The sequence below is a fragment of the Ctenopharyngodon idella genome, chromosome 15 (genome assembly GCF_019924925.1).
Source record: "Ctenopharyngodon idella isolate HZGC_01 chromosome 15, HZGC01, whole genome shotgun sequence".
NCBI lineage: Eukaryota > Metazoa > Chordata > Actinopteri > Cypriniformes > Xenocyprididae > Ctenopharyngodon > Ctenopharyngodon idella.
The window spans coordinates 8,190,545-8,211,856 of NC_067234.1; the positions used below are offsets into that span (position 1 = coordinate 8,190,545).

At 39.1% G+C, this 21,312-nt stretch overlaps 1 protein-coding gene and 1 long non-coding RNA gene across 2 annotated transcripts; one reads left to right on the forward strand and one right to left on the reverse strand.

Annotated features, from left to right (window-relative positions):
* Positions 1-8,052: 8,052 nt before the first annotated feature.
* On the reverse strand, positions 8,053-10,701 carry LOC127495369 (coiled-coil domain-containing protein 106-like). The gene is made up of 4 exons (XM_051862178.1): positions 10,561-10,701; positions 10,116-10,262; positions 9,770-9,982; positions 8,053-9,002 (listed from the first exon to the last, which is right to left on the reverse strand). The coding sequence occupies exons 1-4, from the start codon at positions 10,664-10,666 to the stop codon at positions 8,689-8,691; spliced, it is 780 nt and encodes a 259-aa protein (XP_051718138.1). The 5' UTR covers positions 10,667-10,701; the 3' UTR covers positions 8,053-8,688.
* Positions 10,702-11,134: 433 nt separating this feature from the next.
* On the forward strand, positions 11,135-16,209 carry LOC127495386 (uncharacterized). Its single transcript, XR_007925113.1, has 3 exons — positions 11,135-11,272; positions 11,422-11,629; positions 11,738-16,209. It is a non-coding gene; the product is annotated as an uncharacterized LOC127495386 (long non-coding RNA).
* Positions 16,210-21,312: the final 5,103 nt, after the last annotated feature.

The following is a 21,312-nucleotide window of genomic DNA, read 5'->3' on the forward strand; positions in this document are numbered from 1 at the left end:
TAACGCTCTACTGGGTGGTTGCCCTGCTCGCTTGATAAACAAACTACAGCAGGTCCAAAACGCAGCAGCTAGAGTTCTTACTAGAACCAGGAAGTATGACCATATTAGAACGGTTCTGTCAACACTGCATTGGCTCCCTATTAAACATCGTATAGATTTTAAAATCTTGCTAATTACTTACAAAGCACTAAATGGTTTAGCTCCCCATTATCTGAGCGAGCTCTTAACACATTATAGTCCTTCCATCTATTGCGATCTCAGAATTCAGGCCAATTAATAGAATATCAAAATCAACCGCAGGCGGTAGATCTTTCTCATATTTGGCACCTAAACTCTGGAACAATGTTCCTAGCATTGTTTAGGAAGCAGACACACTCTGTCAGTTTAAATCTAGACTAAAAACGCATCTCTTTAACCTGGCATACACATAACACATTATCAATATATGTTTTTAAATCCGTTAAAGGATTGTTCAGCTGCATAAATTAGGTCAGCCGGAACCGGGAACACTACCTATAACACCAGATGTACTCGTTACATCAGAAGAAGAATGGCATCTACGCTAATATTAGTCTCTCTGTTATCCCGAGGTCTACCGTAGTCAGAAGTGTCAGCAGAGATTGTGTCAACTAGATCATCCCCTGTAAGGCCTCACCGACACGACAGCCAGTGGCACAGATTCCCAACAAACTGTCCCATACCGGCATGATGAATACGATCTTCAACTACATGGAACTGTATTAAATATTTTGACTGTTGCAATCCCAGTCTGGCTTATGATCTGTAAAGCTTCCTGAATCATAATCACGCACTGTTCACTGTTGGCCAGAGGAGAACAGGTCCCCCGACTGAGCCTGGAAGGATACATCTATGCTGCCTTCAAAAATCGATCAGATGAAGGTATCTCAGAAGACAGGGAAAAAAATTGTTGTTGAGTCCAGATTCCATGAGCACGGAACGTGCTGTACAGGTTGGGCTGCTAAATAAATGAACTAGATTTTTGATAGCCAACCATCATGGGTTAGATACCCCAGGGCCATTATTAAAATATTGGAGCCTTACTTGGTGAAATTTTAGTTCTGTAAGATATATACCATGCTTTAATTCTTCTAGAGAATGGGATGCAGACAGGTCAAATGGAGCACTTCGTGACAGATTAGGCAGAATAGGCTTATCTCGCTGGCATGCCTTTCCTGCCATAGAAATCAAGGGCCTGTTCTGCCCTTTTGGGGGGTTGTCACAGACACCTTGGAACTTAGTTTTGATGTTGGGAGAGGGGATTTGCTGGATTATTCATTAAAAATAATTAATAATTATGTGTCTGATTGGTCCAGTCACTACATCATATAGAATGATGTTTGGGTAGATCCAGCAATGATTTAAGACATTCGCGGGTACAAGTAGAGTTAAAACACAGAATTAAGGAGAGCAAGGATGTTTATAGAAGGAAACTGGAGAAGAGCTTGGATAACAACAATACTAGGGATGTGTGGAGTGAGATAAGAAAGATCACTGGTTTTCAGAGAAAAGGTGGAGGTGCATTGGAGGGTAATGTGCAACAAGCAAATGAGTTTAACCTATTTTTTACAGATTTGATATTGGTTCCTCTACCTTTAGTAGCCACATTACCATTGCTACCTCTACTTCTTCTACTGGCCCCCCTCCCCCTAGTGTTTCACTGACCCCTTCCAGACCACTCTCATACTCTTTATCATCTTCCACAAACTTCTGCGTCCATTTCAGCCCACCTATGTCACCTCCATGTCAGACTGGACTATATATCACAGCCAATAAGGTGAGAAAAGAAAAAAACATACTTGAGTAAAAGTACTGATACCTTACATAAAAAATGACTCCACTACAAGTTACAAGTAACCAATTCCAATACGACTTGAGTAAAAGTCTTAAAGTATCTGATTTTAAAAGTACTTAAGTATTTTACTCATGCTGAACATTGGCTCAGAGATGCACTAGTCCTCAACACCTGAGAGACATGCCAGTGAAAATAAGAAATAATTGATTTGTAAGATGAGAAATCAAGTTTATTTTCTAAAATCAAAATAAAACTGAACACCTCAATGTTGCAATAAATCAAGGTCAACACAACAGATTCTCAAACGTCTACAAGTGCACAAAAAGGCCATAAGTAAACCAATATCCTTCGAAACGGTCTTGTCAATTTAGCGGATAAATAAAACAATGTTAAGTCAAATTAAATAGTCAAAGTCTACTGTATGTGCTGGTTTGAGCCTCATCACCAGCTGCAGTCATTTCCTCATCTAATAAATAAAACATCTGCGATCAGCAACTACCTGCTAATGCACTCACGTTCACGTAAAGTAGCCTTGTTGACAAGTTTTGGGGGAGTGAAGTCAAAATGCACAAGATATAGTACCTTCAATGCCCTTAGATGGTGATATCGCTTCTTTATATCAGAAACAAACTGCTGCAGAAAAAGTTAGCTGCTATGAAAATGTAATTTGTAATTGCATTACTCATCACAAATGTAGTGGAGTAAAAAGTACATTTACTTGCTCAAAAATGTAGTCAAGTAGAGAGTAAAAGTTGCCAATATCTTTGATACTCAGTACAACTACAAAGTAGCCAAAAAGATACTTAAGGACAGTAACTAATTACATTTACTCAAGTACTTTACACCTCTGTTGTACTAGCCAGCTGTGTGGAGTACTTCAGCATCTCTTTAACTTGAGCTTTCACCTTCAGAGAGTCCCATTGCTATGGAAAACATCTTGTCTGGTTCGAATGCCTAAGAATAGACATCCTATGACACTAAATGACTACAGACCCATTGCACTAACCTCTCATTTAATGAAGGTTATGGAGAGACTGGTTCTGGCACACCTTAGACCGCTAGTGTATCCATCACTTGACCCTCTGCAGTTTTCTTATCAGCCTCGGGTGGGTGTGGAAGATGCAATTATATATCTACTGCAGAAGGCATATTGTTTTTTGGATAGGCCCAATTCCACAGTTTGCATCTTGTTTTTTTATTTTTCCAGTGCATTTAATACCATCCAGCCAAGATTGTTGAAGGCAAAACCTGAAGAAATGCAGGTGGATGGTTCCTTAGTCACTTGGATCCAGGATTATCTGATAGGCAGGCCTCAGTTTGTGAGATTACAGGGATGTGTGTCTGAATGTCTGATAAGTAACATTGGGCCCCCCCAGGGAACTGTGCTATCTCCCTTCCTGTTTACAATTGCAAAAAAAAAAATCTTTCATTTTTGTCTGTCTCCTACTTTGCAGCTAGTTTATTAAAAGGACTTACAGAGTAGACAGGGCATAGGCAGAGGCATAAACAGTAACAGGCAATGATCGAGGCAGGCGGCAGACAAACAGAATCAGGGTACAGGCAAGGATCAGGGCAGGCAGCAAACAATCACAGTCCAGGAAACAGGCAAAGATCAGGGTAGGCAGCAAAGGGTCGCAAGGAATAAACAGTCCAATCGGTAACAGGTAAACAGTCCACAGAAAAACGCTCAGAAATGATCACCACGGCAAATCAAGACTTCGCGGTGAGAGAGTGTGTGTGTGTGTGACTTAAATAGTCCAGGTAATGATCTGCAGGTGTGTGTGGCAATTGGTGATTGGTGTGGAGTGTGCATGTGGTTGGAAGGGAGGATTATGGGAAATGAAGTCCAGGAACTGACAGGAACAGACGGTGATCATGACATAACGCCCCCCTTCCGGAAGGCGCATCCTCGCGGCGTACATGGCACAGATAGGGAGGGGGGGTGGGTGCATTAGAGATGTAAACAGGAACAGGGTCTCCAATGCAGATCCAGGAACTCAGGCAGCCACGGTGGGTCATGTGCCACGGGCAGCCATGGCGGGTCAGGTTCCACGGACAGCCATGGCGGGTCAGGTGCCACGGGCAGCCATGGCGGGTCAGGTAGCTCGGGCAACCACGGCGGGTCAGGGGGCTTGGGCGACCACGGCAGGTCAGGTGGCTTGGGCGACCACGGCAGGTCAGGTGGCTTGGGCGCCCACGGCAGGTCAGGATCCGTAGCCGGCCACAGCAGTTCACAGGCAGTTGAAGGCCGTGGGCGTGTAAGGTCCCCACCCGCAAGCTCAAGCAGTTCGGAGGCCGCTGATGATCGCGGCCGTGCAGGGTCCCCACCCACAAGCTCCCCACCCTCAGGTATATGCCCCCCCCCCCAAAAAAGTTCTTGGGGAATTCAACGGAGGCCGTGGCGGTTTCGTGGGTAAGGAGCTCGGCTGGCGCCGGCAGGGCGAGGAGCTCGGGTGGCGCCGGCAGGGCGAGGAGCTCGGCGACGGCCTCCGTGGCCGTATCAGGAAGAGCGGGCTGCTCTGGGACGGCAGCGGGCTGCTCTGGGACTGACTCACGGACTGGAGCGGGCTCTGGGACGGCCTCCAGGCCTACAGCGGGCTCTGGGACGGCCTCCGGGCCTACAGCGCGCTCTGGGACGGCCTCCGGGCCTACAGCGGGCTCACGGGTTGGAGCGGACTCACGGGCTGGAGCTGGTTCTGGAGTGGACTCACTGGCTGGAACGACCCCTATGTTCCCAGACACTGGCGGGGCGGCCATCTTGCCCGTGGGCACTGGCGGGGCGGCCATCTTGCCCGTGGGCACTGGCGGGGCGGCCATCTTGCCCGTGGGCACTGGCAAAGCGACCATCTTGTCCGTAGCAGCCGGCGGGCTTGAGTGCGTAGCAACCGGCGGGCCTGAGTGCGTAGCAACCGGCGGGCCTGAGTGCGTAGCAACCGGCGGCCTTGAGTGCGTTGCAACCGGCGAGCTTGAGTGCGAAGCGGCCGGCGGGCCTGGGTGCGAAGCGGCCGGCGGAGGCTTAGGAATGCCAGCCGCTCGCGCTGACGTCAGTGGTGGATCAGCCACACTGGAACGCAACCCACTCCGCTCCCAAACAGATCTAGAGACGTGACGTGATCCTGGGCGATCGGCGGAGACGTGACGTGACTCTGGGCGATCAGTGGAGACGTGACGTGGCTCATGAAGATCAATTGTGACTTGACTTTGCTCATGAAGATCAATTGTGACTTGACTGCGCTCAGGAATATCAACTGTGGCTTGACTTGGTGTTGTTGTTGTAGCCGCCACCTTGTGAGTGTCCTCTGGCACAGCAGCAATTACGTGAATGGATGAAGTGTCGCATTCCTCCACGACACCCACAGTAAACGGAGAGCCAACGGTCAATAATGTAAATTCCAGAAAATGACTAAGGGAGGAGCGGGGTCCCTCACGAATTAGTTGTTTTTTAAGTGGCTGATTGATGCCCTCACAGAAAAAGTCTATGAGCACGCAGTCCGGCAGATCTGACCAATAAGCAATGTTCAAATATTCAGTGATATAATCCTCAATCGATCGTGTGCCCTGCGTGAGTCCTAATAACAATTGTGCGATATTCCTACCGGGCCATTGTTCTTCAGGAAAGCCGCTGGATACATGTGTTGGCGAAGTCTTCTGTAATGATGGGTCGACAGAATGTGGATCCATTTGCAGCTAGTTTATTAAAAGGACTTACAGAGTAGACAGGGCATAGGCAGAGGCATAAACAGTAACAGGCAATGGTCGAGGCAGGCGGCAGACAAACAGAATCAGGGTACAGGCAAGGATCAGGGCAGGCAGCAAACAATCACAGTCCAGGAAACAGGCAAAGATCAGGGTAGGCAGCAAAGGGTCGCAGGGAATAAACAGTCCAATCGGTAACAGGTAAACAGTCCACAGAAAAACGCTCAGAAATGATCACCACGGCAAATCAAGACTTTGCGGTGAGAGAGTGTGTGTGTGTGTGACTTAAATAGCCCAGGTAATGATCTGCAGGTGTGTGTGGCAATTGATGATTGGTGTGGAGTGTGCATGTGGTTGGAAGGGAGGATTATGGGAAATGAAGTCCAGGAACTGACAGGAACAGACGGTGATCATGACACCTACCCTAAAATCCGTTTTGCAGAGATGGACTAAAAATGAACTCCCAAAACTTACTGCCAGATTCTGGAAGATAAATTCTTCAAACAGTGGTACAAGAGGATGTGGTGCTGGTCCTTCAAGAGTCACTCTCAATCTGTTTGTCTTTAAAGCCTATAAAAAAACAGTCTTTATGTATTTTACAACACTTCAGCTTGCAATTCTTAAGTGGGGGTCATATTTTAGGATTCTTTACCTAACCTAAGTTTCTGAGATCCTGACACCTTGCACTTCTGGAGACTCCAGGTAGGTTGCAGTTCTGGAAAATGGTAGCGCTGGAGACTGATGGGTTCCTGATGGTTTCACACTTAATTCTTCACTTTAATGCTTAATTCTTTTGCAGTTAACATGTGTCTTTTCTTTTCCACCTGTTTTTGTTTGACCCTGCTGACCCAATGAGCATTTTGCTGTACAATGGTCATGCCTTAACTGCAATTTCTAGTAGTTTTCATTAGTATTGCATCCTGTATGGGCATTTAATAATTTTTGACTTTTCAGTCTGAGTTAAATGTCTTTTTTGGCTTATTTTATCTGTAAAAGAAAACGTACCTAATAATTATCCACACCTGAATATAAGGCGTTTTTCATTTCCAGCCTTCATAAACAATTATATATCACTTATAAATTATTAAATACAAAATTAATAGTAGTTATTAAGATTAATGTGGTTCGGAATTGGTAAGATGTGCCTAGAAAAAAAAATATGATCAGAAAATCAACTTGCCTAATAATTCTGCACGCACTGTACTGGCCTCCTTTTTGCAGTGACATGCATCCGGTTTGCTAAAGCTGGGTATGTGTAGCAATGATGGCACAGTATGCATCGTGACAGACAGCATGAGGGTTGATTGAGGCATATGGCTTATGGTTAGTCCTGTGATATTTGAATTGAAATTGATAAATAAACTTTAAAAAGGATGCTTGTTAGAAATAGATATTTTAGCAAATATTTGGAGAATAACTGATAATTAAGTGCAAGACATTTATTAATTTGTTATAAGGTCTTTCCTAAATACCTCTTATAACATTTTTGTTCCATCATAAATAGATAAAATTGACACAAGTATTGTTTTGTAATATATAATTAAAATATTCCATAAAACACAATACGTACCTTTACCTATAAAGTTCCGTATCTGTTATAAAGTATTGCTACTAGCCTATAAGGCCTTAAATGATTTAGCTCCTGTGTATTTAAGTGATCTTCTATTGCCCTACAATCCTTCACACTTTTTAAGATCACAAAACTCTGGACTTCTGGTTGTACCTAGGATATCTAAGCCCACTAAAGGAGGGAGAGCGTTTTCACATTTGGCTCCTAAACTCTGGAATAGCCTTCCTGATAATGTTGGGGCTCAGACTCACTCACCCAGTTTAAATCTAGATTAAAGACGCATCTCTTTTGCCAAGTATTCACATAACACATCTCATATCCTTGTACTCCAGTTGTATCAGATCAAATGCACAATACTATCTTTGGTTAATGTTATGAACAGCAGCTATGCTAATTGATCTCCATTTGCTTTTCTGTTTTATCTCGGGATGCCCATCCCGAGGTGACTAGAGAGTACATCACCTCCAGTTTGGATCCAGCCTCTTATGAAGACTTCAGATGCCTCAACACCTGTGAAGAGACAACCCCAACCTCTGCAAGGACTTCAGATGACGCAAACTCTGGATCGACATGCACAAATTCAAGTTCAAATTTTTGGTAATACTTTATAATAACTGCACACTATGAAGCATTAGTTAAGCATTAGTAAATAGTCAATTCATCATTTATAAAGCATTAATAGACATTAGTAAGCAGTTTATAAATACAGCTATAAATGCTTTATTCTTGATTTATAAGCATATCTATTATGTGTTTAATAATTGTATTTTCATACTTTATTAATGATCAGTTCATCATTTCTAAATTAAGTATTACATTGTTTACAAACCAGTTATTTAGGAGTTGTCAGTGCTTCATAAGATCATTTAGAAAGTGTAAGTAAATGATTAATAAACTATTTAAATGTACATTTATACATCTTATTATTTAGACATATAGTAATAGTTAGTCAGTGTGTTAATAAATTCTTTATTAACACGTATTCCTACTGTAATTCATGATTAATTCAGGTAGTTATAAAACATTTAGTAGTTGTCAGTTAACTATTTTTGTGAGCTCATCTAAAGTGAGGACTATTCATGCCTCGTAAAGCTTTTATAAAGGATATTTAAAGGCTCAGTTATCTTCTAAACAGAAAAAGGAAACAAACATAACACAGAGGGATACAGAACATAAAAATATTTATTTCAAGATGCAAAAATTAAACTGTACAACTGTACACTTGATATAACATAAAAAATAAACCTCTGCAATATCACAAAAAGAAAAAATCTTTGTACACCTCCAGTAAACAAGCCTCTGCAATATGGTATAAAAAATTATTTAAAGTGCTACAGGAGTGCTAATGCAACATACAATATAAAAATAAAAACATATAAATATACACAAACATATAACATATATACATAAACATATAAAATACAACAAATAACATTTTTATAAATTAATAATAATATAATAAAATATTTTAGTGTAAAAACTACCTCAGTATTAACATTACAGAACGTTTCAAACATTACAGAACAGCAATGCAGATTGTGGACGTGTTTCAGTCCATTGTACAACTTTAGTTTTATTTAGAAAACTTGAAAACAGATCCTAGATCAGTTCACTTTCCTTTTAGAGGCAGCAGCTTACTGGAAGCCTTAAAGGCTTTGATAGTATCTTCTATAGCTGGATCCTCCTTAATCACAGCAGCACATTGTGTGGCAAAAATACTGAGTTTAACCTCACTGCTGTGGGTTTTAAGGAGTTCCTTAAATTTGCAGGGCGCAGCGATGTACAATTCGGCAATCGGTGCATTGACTACGATGGTGTTCCGGTCCACCCCAACCTGCCTGAATGCAGCAGACATGGTCCCTCCTCTGCTGAAGCGTCGAAGAACTTTTTCATATCGGGCCACTACCTGCTGTGGTGTTTGAGCTGTAATTCAGAGAAAATGGAATTAGTGTTAGTATTTGGTTTTATTATTCTCGCACACCCTTTGACACACACACACACACCCCGTTTCTATCTATAGTATGACCCATTCCACAAACTTCAGTATCGAGAGATAGCAGACCACTTCAGTTACACCCAGACAATCAGACCAGTCCAATGTTAAATGATTAAATTAAGCCATTGAATAAGTCATATATGTACTTCAGTTATTTATTATACAGTTGTGTGCAATTTTTTTCCATTTGATATAATCTGATTTGTTGGTTTGTTTACATAGTACTTTAGCTAATCAAAGGGTAGTAGATGCTGTCGTTTGCTGTAAATTGTAAAGTGTAGTAATTGGTAGCTTATGAAGTTATGATTTAATGCAATAAATTCAGCTTATTTATGAAATTTATCAGAAATTTGACAATTCCCACTTCTGAGGTCGTGATTATGAGCTCATAGCATTCAACTTTCGAAAGGGTTGGGCGTTCATATGCACTTTTTACCTAGAAAACTCATATTTACGATAGTTCCAAGTGCATGTGAAGGCAGCATAAGTCACCCTGTCATCTTGTTTTAAATCTTTTACATGGATTTAACAAAACATTAAATAAGTATTGAAGCTGATGTAGATGGTCTACCAGGTTACTCCTCTAAATCCCCGATGCAATTTTTATGGCACACACACACACACAATGTGACATCATGCAGGAAGAACCAGCCAAGTGAGAAACAAGTGGAAAGGGTGAAAATAGCATTCTAACCTCTCTGACGTGTCTTTGTTTTCATTCTCTTGGACTTCCCATACTTTTTCCCTTTCCCCTTTCTTTTCACCCTCTTCTTCTTCTTCCTGTCCCCCTCTGATGAGGATATAGAGGAGTCAGACATAGAATCAGAGGAAGATTCTGAGCTGTCACGACAGGAATCTGAAGACAGGGGAATCGTCTGCTTGGAAACGTTGTCCTCTCTTTTAAGAGCTGTTAAAATGGATACAAATACATAAGGCTCACAGCTTGCATCACATGGTACATAGGAACACAAAGCTTAACTCACATAATAAGACTCAACTGTACTATTATTTGAATACATGTTGTGTGTTGTGAGCCTTACCTGATGCCAGCTGCTCTTTTAGATAGTCTCTCTCCTTGGTCAGCTCATCAATCTTGTTTTTCTGCCACTCTATTTTCAGCTTACACATCTCCATCTCATGAGATTTCCTTTTGTCTGCCAGATGTGCAGTGGGGGCCGTGGGCACACCTAATTAAAAGTAACTATACATTATTGAATGAACTGTGAACGTTCTATTTACTTTATTGTTGTCTAACAAACTCTCATCCCATCCCGCCCGTCCCTGTACATTACACAAAGAGAGTCAAAAATGTCATTACAAAAGTCATCTGTTGACAGCCAGGCTTCCTGCCTAGTGTGTAAGCAGTGCCGTGCGTCACAGCGATCCCGCCCCCCTGCGTGTCGCTGGCATCAGGACCTCTAACTAGCGATTAGCTTGCTAGCCATCATTAATAATGTGTGCCAGTAAACAGAGTAACATACTCACCACTAGTGCCACCGACGGAAGTCTCATCCAATGCATCCATCTCCACGCTGGCATTCCTTTTGGCCCGGGTCCGCACGCCTTTTCTACTTTTGTCGGAGTTCTCCATGTCATAAACAAACTGCTGCTGCACAATTCCTTCGTCCCCCGTTGATGACGTTCGAAAGCGCGAGTTTTCCTTTGTCCCACATTGATTACGTATGAAAGCGGGAGCGCGATTTCTCCCACCTATTTGATCACAAACTAGCTGTCACTATATCACTATTATCTAAAGCAATTGTTTAATAAAAAAAAATAAAAATAAAAATAAATAAATAAAGATGAGCAGATTAAGCCGGCTAAAGAAGCTTATTAATGAGCCCAGCTCTACAAAGAAAACCCTGAAGATGATTAAGTGGCTTCAGAAAAGGAAACTGCTAAAAACAATAAATAAATGCAGAATTTGTCATCGGGACATGAAAATGAAGAAAAGGACGAACAGTGGAGACCAGTATGCTTGGTAAGATACACACACACACATATATGTGTATATATATATATATATATATATAATTTGCATCGCACTGAAACATAATCAAGATTTTTTTTTTTACAATAGGATTTGTCGACAAGCAGGAGCACATGAGGGAAGGGCAAAACAAATTTCTGTCAGGCACAAATCAATCTTCAGTGGATCAAAGGTCTCCTTCAGTAGGTGGATGCAATTCATGTACAGGTAGGCAAAAAAAAAAAATAGTTGTAATATAAATATGTATATAATTAACTCACTTTGTTGCAGTTTTCTTTGTAATTTGCATAAAATAATGCATACAGTGTAAATTATTTTACAATCATAAACATTACATGTTCTATTTGCCTTTAAAGGTTTTCTCAGGGTCTACAGTTACGGCAGATAGACATGATGGACGACAGCATTGCAGGCAGTTCAGCAACTCTTAGTAAAATGGCAAAGAAAATAAGGGAAGTCTGTGTCACAGCAGTTGAAAGGATGAGAAGGCGTACAGGTCAGCAGATTGGTGGAAGAAGGGAGTTTGTTGTGATCGACGAAAGCCATTTTCGGCACAAAAGAAAGGTATGTTATAGCAATAGTGACTTTAAATAAATGTGAAATATAGGTTCCAAAGTTATTGTTATTATAATGTCTGTTTACCTCTGTGTTTATTTTGTTTTTCTCCATTAGTATGGTAGAGGAAGAATGGCTGGTGGGTGGAAAAGAAAGAAGTGGGTTTTTGGAATGCTAGGTGTGAGACATCATCAGCAGAAAAAATCCAGAAAACCTATTCTACGTCTTCTGGAGAGAAGATCTCAAAAACATCTAGTCCCTTTGATTGCGCATCATGTGAGGCCTGGGTCATCAATTATCAGTGACGAGTGGCGTTCCTATTACATACTCCCTGCACTAGGGTACAACCATCACACTGTCAACCACAGCAGGTGGTATGTAGATCCCCACACTGGTGCCCATACCCAACATATTGAGAGGGCCTGGAGATCTTACAAGGAGCAGATCTGGAGGCTTAGGGGAAATCGGACTGAGAGTTTGCTTTCTGACCACCTTGCAGTGATAGAGTGGAATGAATGGCTAGCAAAGAAATACTATGATGGTGCATTTGGCAGACTGATTCATGACATTTCAAGAATGTACAAGTAGTATTATTTAGTCATTGTAACAAGCGTAAGAGCACTTTATATAAGAATTTATATAAAATGTAATTTTCAAATATTGTTTGATCATTTGTTGAGTATATTAATTTGTCATTTTGTTGCTTATTTTTATTTATATTCACTTTCTTGCTTATTTTGTTCTTTTTTGTTCATTTTGTTGTTTTTTCTTTTTTTTTTCTTTTTGTGATATTGCAGAGGTTTATTTTTTTATGTTATATCAAGTGTACAGTTGTACAGTTTAATTTTTGCATCTTGAAATAAATATTTTTATGTTCTGTATCCCTCTGTGTTATGTTTGTTTCCTTTTTCTGTTTAGAAGATAACTGAGCCTTTAAATATCCTTTATAAAAGCTTTACGAGGCATGAATAGTCCTCACTTTAGATGAGCTCACAAAAATAGTAAACAACTACTAAATGTTTTATAACTACCTGAATTAATCATGAATTACAGTAGGAATACGTGTTAATAAAGCATTTATTAACACACTGACTATTACTATATGTCTAAATAATAAGATGTATAAATGTACATTTAAATAGTTTATTAATCATTTACTTACACTTTCTAAACGATCTTATGAAGCACTGACAACTCCTAAATAACTGGTTTGTAAATAATGTAATACTTAATTTAGAAATGATGAATTAATCATTAATAAAGTATGAAAATACAATTATTAAACACATTATAGATATGCTTATAAATCAAGAATAAAGCATTTATAGCTTTATTTATAAACTGCTTACTAATGTCTATTAATGCTTTATAAATGATGAATTGACTATTTACTAATGCTTAACTAATGCTTCATAGTGTGCAGTTATTATAAAGTGTTACCAAATTTTTCTATATATCCTAATCATTGTTAACATGTATTCATTACTTCCATGAGCTCATTGTTTATACCTTAAATGAATACATTGCTTAAATTAATACATTGTTAGCTAACTGTGTTATTTGTATATGTACATTTCTGAAATTACATAATATGGATATAGTCACCTCTGATAACAGATTACTCTAAATTGTAATGTTGACATGCATTTTCTGTAAAGCATCTTTGAAACGATATGTATTCTGAAAAGCGCTATATAAATTTGAATTGAATTTAATTTAATACATTTTGAGTTTAATTTTAAAAAATATTAAAACATATACAAATACATGTTGTTTAAGAGTGTAGAGCAACCTATATTCCTGCACAGTTTAGCTTTAACTCTCAAACATAAAATTTACAGTTAATGGCTGAGATTTAGGGTGGTGCAGTGGCTGTCACCCCCCAGCAAGAAGGTCCTTGGTTTGAGTCACAGGTTTCCTCCACTATCTAAATGCATGCATAAATTGTCCATAAGTGTTTCCTTGCATGTGGATGGTTCCATGGCTGAGTTTATTGGTGTCACTGGGCTAGATGTGGCTCAGTTTTGGGGTTTCTTTTTAAAGACTGGTTTTGATATGATTTATTTAAGGCTAATATTTGGTAACACTATAAAACTTTTTTCTTGTCTGGTTCAGGGCAAGTTATGGGTTATTAATTGGCTGAAACTTGTCTGTAATAGTCTGTAATGCAAATCTGGACCACCACAGGATCGTCATTCTTTGCGGTGTGTGGTCAGAGGGAAAAAATGGGCAGATTTGGGCCATAAAAAAAAAATTAATATATGTAAGGAGGATGGCTTCAAGGCTTCAAAGTGTAACAGTGCCAGCTCCATAATCTACAACATCACTTCATGGATGCACCTTCTCTTACAAAAAGTTATTAGTACATTTCTTTTAAACTGAAAAGAAGAGAGTTGTTGTAGAATTATTCAGTTTTATCTGCTCAGCGACCCAGTTGCCTATGGTGGACTCTACCACCTAGGGGATAGCGTCCCACCCGAGAATCCAGTAGACTGCTGTAAGGCCCGTCCAATTGGCCCAACAACGGTTTCCAATAGAGCAGGTGAAGGTTTCCTGCGCGTTCTGTCTTTGCAGTGTGGCAAAGTAGTTTAATTCCAGTTTAATTAAACTAGTTTAGTTTAATTTACTTTTATCTGACATCGAATTTAGGTTAGAATGCCAACATTCATCCAGATTCCTGTTCACAAATTTGACATTTGTGAACAGAATAGTAACATCAGATTGATCAGAGATGCATCAGAAGAAGGGAGACAGATGGCATCAAATACAGTATCTTACATTATAGTATGCCATGTGATACTGTAAACAGAGGCATTGAATGGTAGAGACTGCCACATTACTGTAACTCACCCTTCATCTGTAAAAATCAACTACAGTATAGATTCAGTCATATGGTGCAGTGAGAACATTTACTGTATTGGCAGCAAACTCTTCTTGCATAAAACCTCATGACTATGTCATATTTCACATCTTCACACCTTTTGATAACATTATGAATGTTATCAAACATAATGAATTTTATGTAAATTATGTAATTTAGGTAATGTAAGTGTATTTTCTAATGAGGCATCTATAGCCTGTTTTACTGTAATTCAGCAACAAGGGTGATTTGAAACATGTATCTTGCATTGTTTGGTATTGAATTAACCGACTGTTAAAAGTACTAAATTGAAAGAAGAACATACTGTTGTGTTTCGGTGATTAAACCAAATGTTCCCATTACATATCACAATGATCTTGTGTTTTGAAACAATGATTATGTGAATGAAAATTTGTACAAAGAATGAAAGCATGAGATCAGGTTTTGAAAGAATGACTAGCTGTGTTAGAAGTGTGATCAGTTTGGAGTTTTGTACTAAGAGTTTTGAAAATATACACCTTACTTGTGAAAATAGTACCAAAGCAAATTAAAAAAATACTGTAATGGTCATTTGGGAACTTGTGTGTGGAGATCCAGCTGTCAGTCACTGATTACAAAAAGTGTACACAGTAAAAGGTGTGTCATTGCAGTCAGGAGCATGAAATACTGTAGTCAATTAATTCAACCAAAGTCATGGGCCAAGTGCCCAAGTAAAGAGAACACTAATCATCATAATGGTGACTTCAGACAGACTTGAACTTTTATACATGAACCATATGAAGTAAATAAAGCCAAACTGGTATATAATAAGTGAACATGGTAATGATATCTCATGAGAGGATGTTTAATCATTGATTTTATTTGCAGTTGATTTCATCTAAGGCTGTGTGGCTATGAATCAGTTGGTTGTTCTGCTGTCTGCTCATCTCTTCTCTTTTTTCAATTCTTGTTGTTCCTCTTATCTTCAGTGATTCTGCTTGTTAACTGTAGGTGTTCATCACTTATGATCAATCATCACTTGTAGAGTGAATCTACTTTATTTCACTAACTGCAACACTGCTTCAGTGTTACTTTTACTCTCTATAGATTGGGACCATAAGAAAACTATGCAGTGTTCATTTAACACTCAGGATTTTGCTATATGCCAATAAACATAACCTGCAACATGTTTTTCTTTATTAAATAGTTAAAAAAAATGATTGGATAATTGTCTCAATCTTTATTTAACTATGAACACACTAAGAAACGTGATATGTGGTATGTTTTGTTTTTGTTATATGTGATATGTCATACACAAGTTTTGTTGTGGTCTTGCTGGGATCATACCAGGACCCAAAAACAACATATGCTGGTCCACCAGCACACCCATTTCCCATACTGGGTACCAGCAATCCAGCATCCAGCATCCCATGTAAGGAACCTGCAAATAAGCATGCTGGTCCCAGCATGCAAAACATACCTTATGCTGGTGACCAGCAATGCTGGATTTTTCAGCAGGGTCATTAGACAGAGGCAATTGACTAATACATAATATATGTATGTTCTATAAGTAAGACTAATATGTTTTATAAGTAAGACTAATAAGGTATGTTTTACATTAGAAACATCAGGCTGTAGATGTTTTGACTAGTTATGTATTGATATCCTTTTATATATATTTTATCTTGAAATTTGATATAACTTGCTTGTGTGTATATGTATGTATGGATGTTATCTGTTAACTGTTAAACCCACGTGAGCTGTGTTACTGTAAATTTTGGCCAGGACGCTCTTGTGAAAGATTTTTAATCTCAATGTGTTTCTTTTCCTGGTAAAATAAAGGTTATAATAATAATAATAAAAATACCCTTAGATGCTGCACCATGCTTGCTTATTTCTAAAAGTATGCTATTTAGTCCCCATAGATCTATACACACTTAATTAAGGTAAGACTATATCTAACCAGAGATCATGACCATTACCATAGCAATAAGCTGACCAACTTTACTTCCTCTGATGGTAACTTTATAAAATCATGCCATGGTTTCCCATTTACACATAGTTAGAATAATATTACAATAATCAGAGGTTGAGGCTCACCCTATTTAGACTGGTCTAGCAACACTCTGTTGTTCTAAATGGAAATTCCATTATTGGCCTCTACAGTATACATGACTAATGCCAGTTTGTTAGGCGAAGATCTAAAACTTCAGTTGCCGTGCCTCAATACTCCACCTAAGCTGAATTTTAGTCTGTTACTAACCTGAGCATAGATTTGTGGTGTTATAGACTTTACATAATCTACTAGAGTTAATAATTTCACAGCTAATCATAATAAACTCAATTGTAAAAAAAAAAATATATTATTGTCAGGTAAATGTATCATGCCAATTGCGTAATCAATTCAGAATGATCAATACAAAACATCAAATGCTCAGAAATAAAAAGTAAAAGATGCATTCTTGACCTCAGAAATAACATAATGCTGAGTGTCTGAAAGTATTATGGGCAGACCTGGGTAATTTACACCTTTTGGAGACAGAAGGTAATGTGCATGAAAAGTCTTGGCAGAAAAAGAAGTATACTTCAAGTTAATTTAATGAAGTATACTTAAGTAATGTTTAAGTATATTTTTAAGTCTACTTTATGTAGTAAGTATTCTAATATCAATGTACTAGTAGTAAACTCGTAAGTGTACTATTTCAGTACCGCTTTGGACTAAATTGGCCTACTTTTAGTATATAAAATACGTTTAAGTGTACTATAAGTGTTACAGTAGTAAATTTTAAGTACACATCTAGTTCATAATTACATTTCTGCAAGTGACTATGTACTGCAAGTGAACTTATGAGTATACTAGTAGTGTACTATTTTAATACTAGTAGTACATTTTTAATTTATGAAAGTACACTTTGAATAATACTCTCAGTTTAGTAGTTTTATACTGCAAGAATGCTTGTAAGTTTATTTTAAGTGAACATAACATCACTTATGCTTTACTATTTATATATTATTTTTGCACTTGAAGAATACTACTATTCCTGTTCCTATTTAGGTATTAATTTTTTATACTTGAAATATACCTTTAACTGTATTTTATCTCTCCACTTTAAAAGCATTTTATTCTAACTTCAAGCATCCTTTTTATCAACACTTGAATGTGGGTAAGTTTCATAAAAAAGCAACATTTTAAACAAAAAGCTGAGAAAATCGTGTTTTTGTCAAAGACTAAGTCCGGATGGGATTCAGAATGATGATCAAAACACAGATGGAGTAGATCGAGTCCATCAACACCCTCAAAGCTTCACAGTCCTATAGCTCATCCTGGGTCGACATTTTATTCAGTAACGTTAGGCAGTTTTGATTTACATGCTTTTTAATGTTTGATGATCGTGTTATTTTACATTTGCCTGAGCAATCTGATCACTTGTTTCAGTTTCTTCTTCTCCTGTGTTTTGATCCAGAGATTCTGTACTCTTTTAGAAGATGCATAATAGCATCCCCTACTGTATAGCAGCGAAAACACTGATAGCCGTAAACTTCAGTCAGTGGCGGGGAAAGAATAAAGTAGATTTGAAGTAAATTCCTATGTACACTACCAGTGGACTAGTGTAGGATTACAAATTTAAGAATCTGTTTAAGATCTGCTGATCCTACATCCTGACATAACCTCACATGAAATGCTAAGGTGAAGTATATTGCATTTAACATTTTGAGGTAAAGATAATGACAATTTAAGGAGATCAAGGCTGGCAGCCCAGGTGTCTGTAACATTAACCTTTTGTCTTCATGCACTTCCTGACCATTTGGCAGGACAAGCTCAAGATACAGTGGTGCCTTTGTCTCTATGATAATGTAAAGGTATGGGCGATGCTGTCAGACTGAGTGGATTAGCACCTATGCATTTGAATGACACTGTTATGCTGATTAGATCATGGCTGGGAAATGTAGGGAATGGGCTGATTCCTGCATTGCATTTGCATGCTTTGTTTAGATTGTCTCCACCTCTACTCTATGTATCCCTCCCCCTTGAATGTATATGAACTACCAAGTACACTGCCTTAGTTGGACTTGGATGACTACAGCGACGCACAGCGCGTTTCTCAATAAAGAGTAACTTCTGCTTGAAAGATATCCCAACGTCTCCTGGTCTCTGCTTCGACGAGGGAAATGTTTCCTACAGTTTTGGTGCCGTGACCCGGATAGAGCGTCTCACCTTAATCCTGATTGAAACTTCAAGCACAACAAAGATCTGATCCAAAAGAAGATCCAAGCTGAATTTTCCTGTACACCCAAGGGTTGGTGAGTGATACTCTATCCAAAAGAACCATTAAGACCAGTACAAAGTTGTTATCCTCTGCGCCGTCAGAGAAGAGTTAACAGACAGCTGTAGGGTTTGGTTAACTAAGTTATCCTCTAAAAATGTTCTTTTAGAGATGAAGTTTATCCTCTGTTCAGGCAGGGAAGATTAGCATTACGTGCTAATATTGGTATCCTCTGTTCAGGCAGGGAAGATTGGCATCACATGCTAATATTGGTTTATCCTTTGTAAAGTTAGGGAAGTTTTATCCTCTGCTTTATAAGGGAAGGTTGTTTATCCTCTGTTTAATCAGGGAAGGTGGTGTGTTAACAGAATAGTCATCCTCTACTTTGCTAGAGAAGAAGGTTCAACTGTTACAGTGTGTAAGCAAGTTGGTTCTACTCTGCTCACCAGAGAAGGTTGAATATATTATGATGTGTATTAACTAGGTTAACCTCTGCTCTGTCAGGGAAGTGTTGAAGTGTATTGTTGTGCCAGAAAGACATTACAAAATGTTGAGAGAGAACGCTAGACTAATTCCAACAACTGAGAAAGGTGGACTAGCTACACCTTTATGGACAGATAGTGAGTTCAAATCATTGTTAGGAAAGCACATGGACTCAATAGTGACTGAGTCAGTCAGATTGGATTTGACAAAGAAATTTGGGATTCATCCAGAAAAAGTTTGGTCTATTGAAGAATGCAAAAAGGTACTTGGTGCTTGTATTCGGAAGAAAAATATGAAGGGCATTATCTGCTGCCACAGAGAATTTACTCTATCCATTGCACAAGAACAAATCCAACGTATTGCTAAGTTAGAAAAGCAGAACAAACAGTTGCACACTCGAGTGTCTCGTCTCACTCAGAAGTTGGGCCTTAACAAAGCCTCAACCAAATGTGACTCAAAAGACCAACAGTCAGATGAAAGCTATCCTGACTTAGAGTCTTTCTGTAGACTAGAGGGCAATAGCAATACTGGATTCATGGATAAAGATGTAAATGCAGTTGAAGTGTGTGGAGCGAGACAAAAGGCTCAGAGTAGGGTAAAAGGGGTTGACACAGTTACATCTGTAACCCCCATACTGCAGTTACAAGCAGTCAGTACAGCTCTAGGTCCTGAAGACATAGAAAGACTTGCTGAGAGTTTGCCATCAGTGCAGAGAAATTTTTCTGAGTTTAGGACAGAGTTGTCCAGGAAAATGAAGCTCTATGATATGTCCCTAGCTGAAGTCACCCAGATAATGTCACAAATCCTGAAAGAGTCAGAATTCAGTGATTTTGAAAGTGCTGTAAATAATTCTGAGTTTCAGCATTCCAGCAAAGGTGAATTGAGAGAAGGAGTTCTGAGAGTGTTACAGAACCTTGTTGGACCAAAGGTGGACTGGTCAAAGATCACTACTTGTGTACAGAAGAAGGATGAAACTGTAAGTGAGTACACTGAAAGATTTTGTCAGTCAGCTGCAGCATACAGTGGAATAGCTGACACTCCAGAGAAGGTGTTAGAGGATAATGGACCACTGGTCCACATGTGGTTTGATGGGCTTTCATCAGAATACAGAAATGCATTGCCTTTCTTAGACCTCACATGGTCCAATGGAACCCTGCAAAACAACTTGGATAGGTTAGCTATTTGGGAAAGAGACTCAGATGTCAAGACAAGAGTAAAGATTGCAGCAGCATCCTTTAAGGTCAACACAGAGAAACAACAGAAACGTAAATGTCCTAAGAGAGAAGGCAGTTGTCATTACTGTGGTAAACCTGGACATTGGATGAAAGAGTGTAGGAAAAACAAAAAGACATTTAAAGAAATGAACAGCTTTACTCAGCTCCTACTCAGTCTACTTGCTACATTGAAACTGCCCCTCCCCTCTTCTCCAAACTCTTGGAGCAACAGCTTGCTGACATGTTAACCATTTGGGCTGTGAGTGCTTAATTTCCCAGTAATTTACAAGAAAGCTGAAAGACTCATTCTGAACAAAAAAAGTTGACTGTCACTTCCACCATTTGGGAGACACTGGTTAAGTACACTCACAGCCTTAAATGTTATGCTACAGCACACTCCATTCACTTATCCATCCTCTATGGGTTATGATGTCTGCTATGACTGATGTTTCATTGGAAGATGGAGATGTAGCACAGTAAAGTTTACAAATTAACTACAGGGAGAGAATAGGACACACAGACCAGTGAGGAGCCCAGGGAAGAATCGAAGTGCATAAGGCCTCGGGGGCCAACCCTGTGGTGAAGACTTCCTCATAGGTTTCCCCCTCTCAGTAGTTTATCACCACCTTACTGGTCTATAGGTGTCAAATTGATTAAGACTAGGTTAAAAAAAGGAACAAAACCACTATACAATAACTAGAAGTTTATGATGATCAGAGTTAGACAGAAAAACTATACGATCATCAGAGGTCTAACGTACTAAAGTCTATGCATGAATACTGCTGGTCTGCTGTTTCTTTGTTTTCTTGTGTTGCAGGTATGTGTACATGCCATGACGGCTCATAAGCAGCACCTGGTGTAAAGCATCACCTCAGATATCCATGTACAACC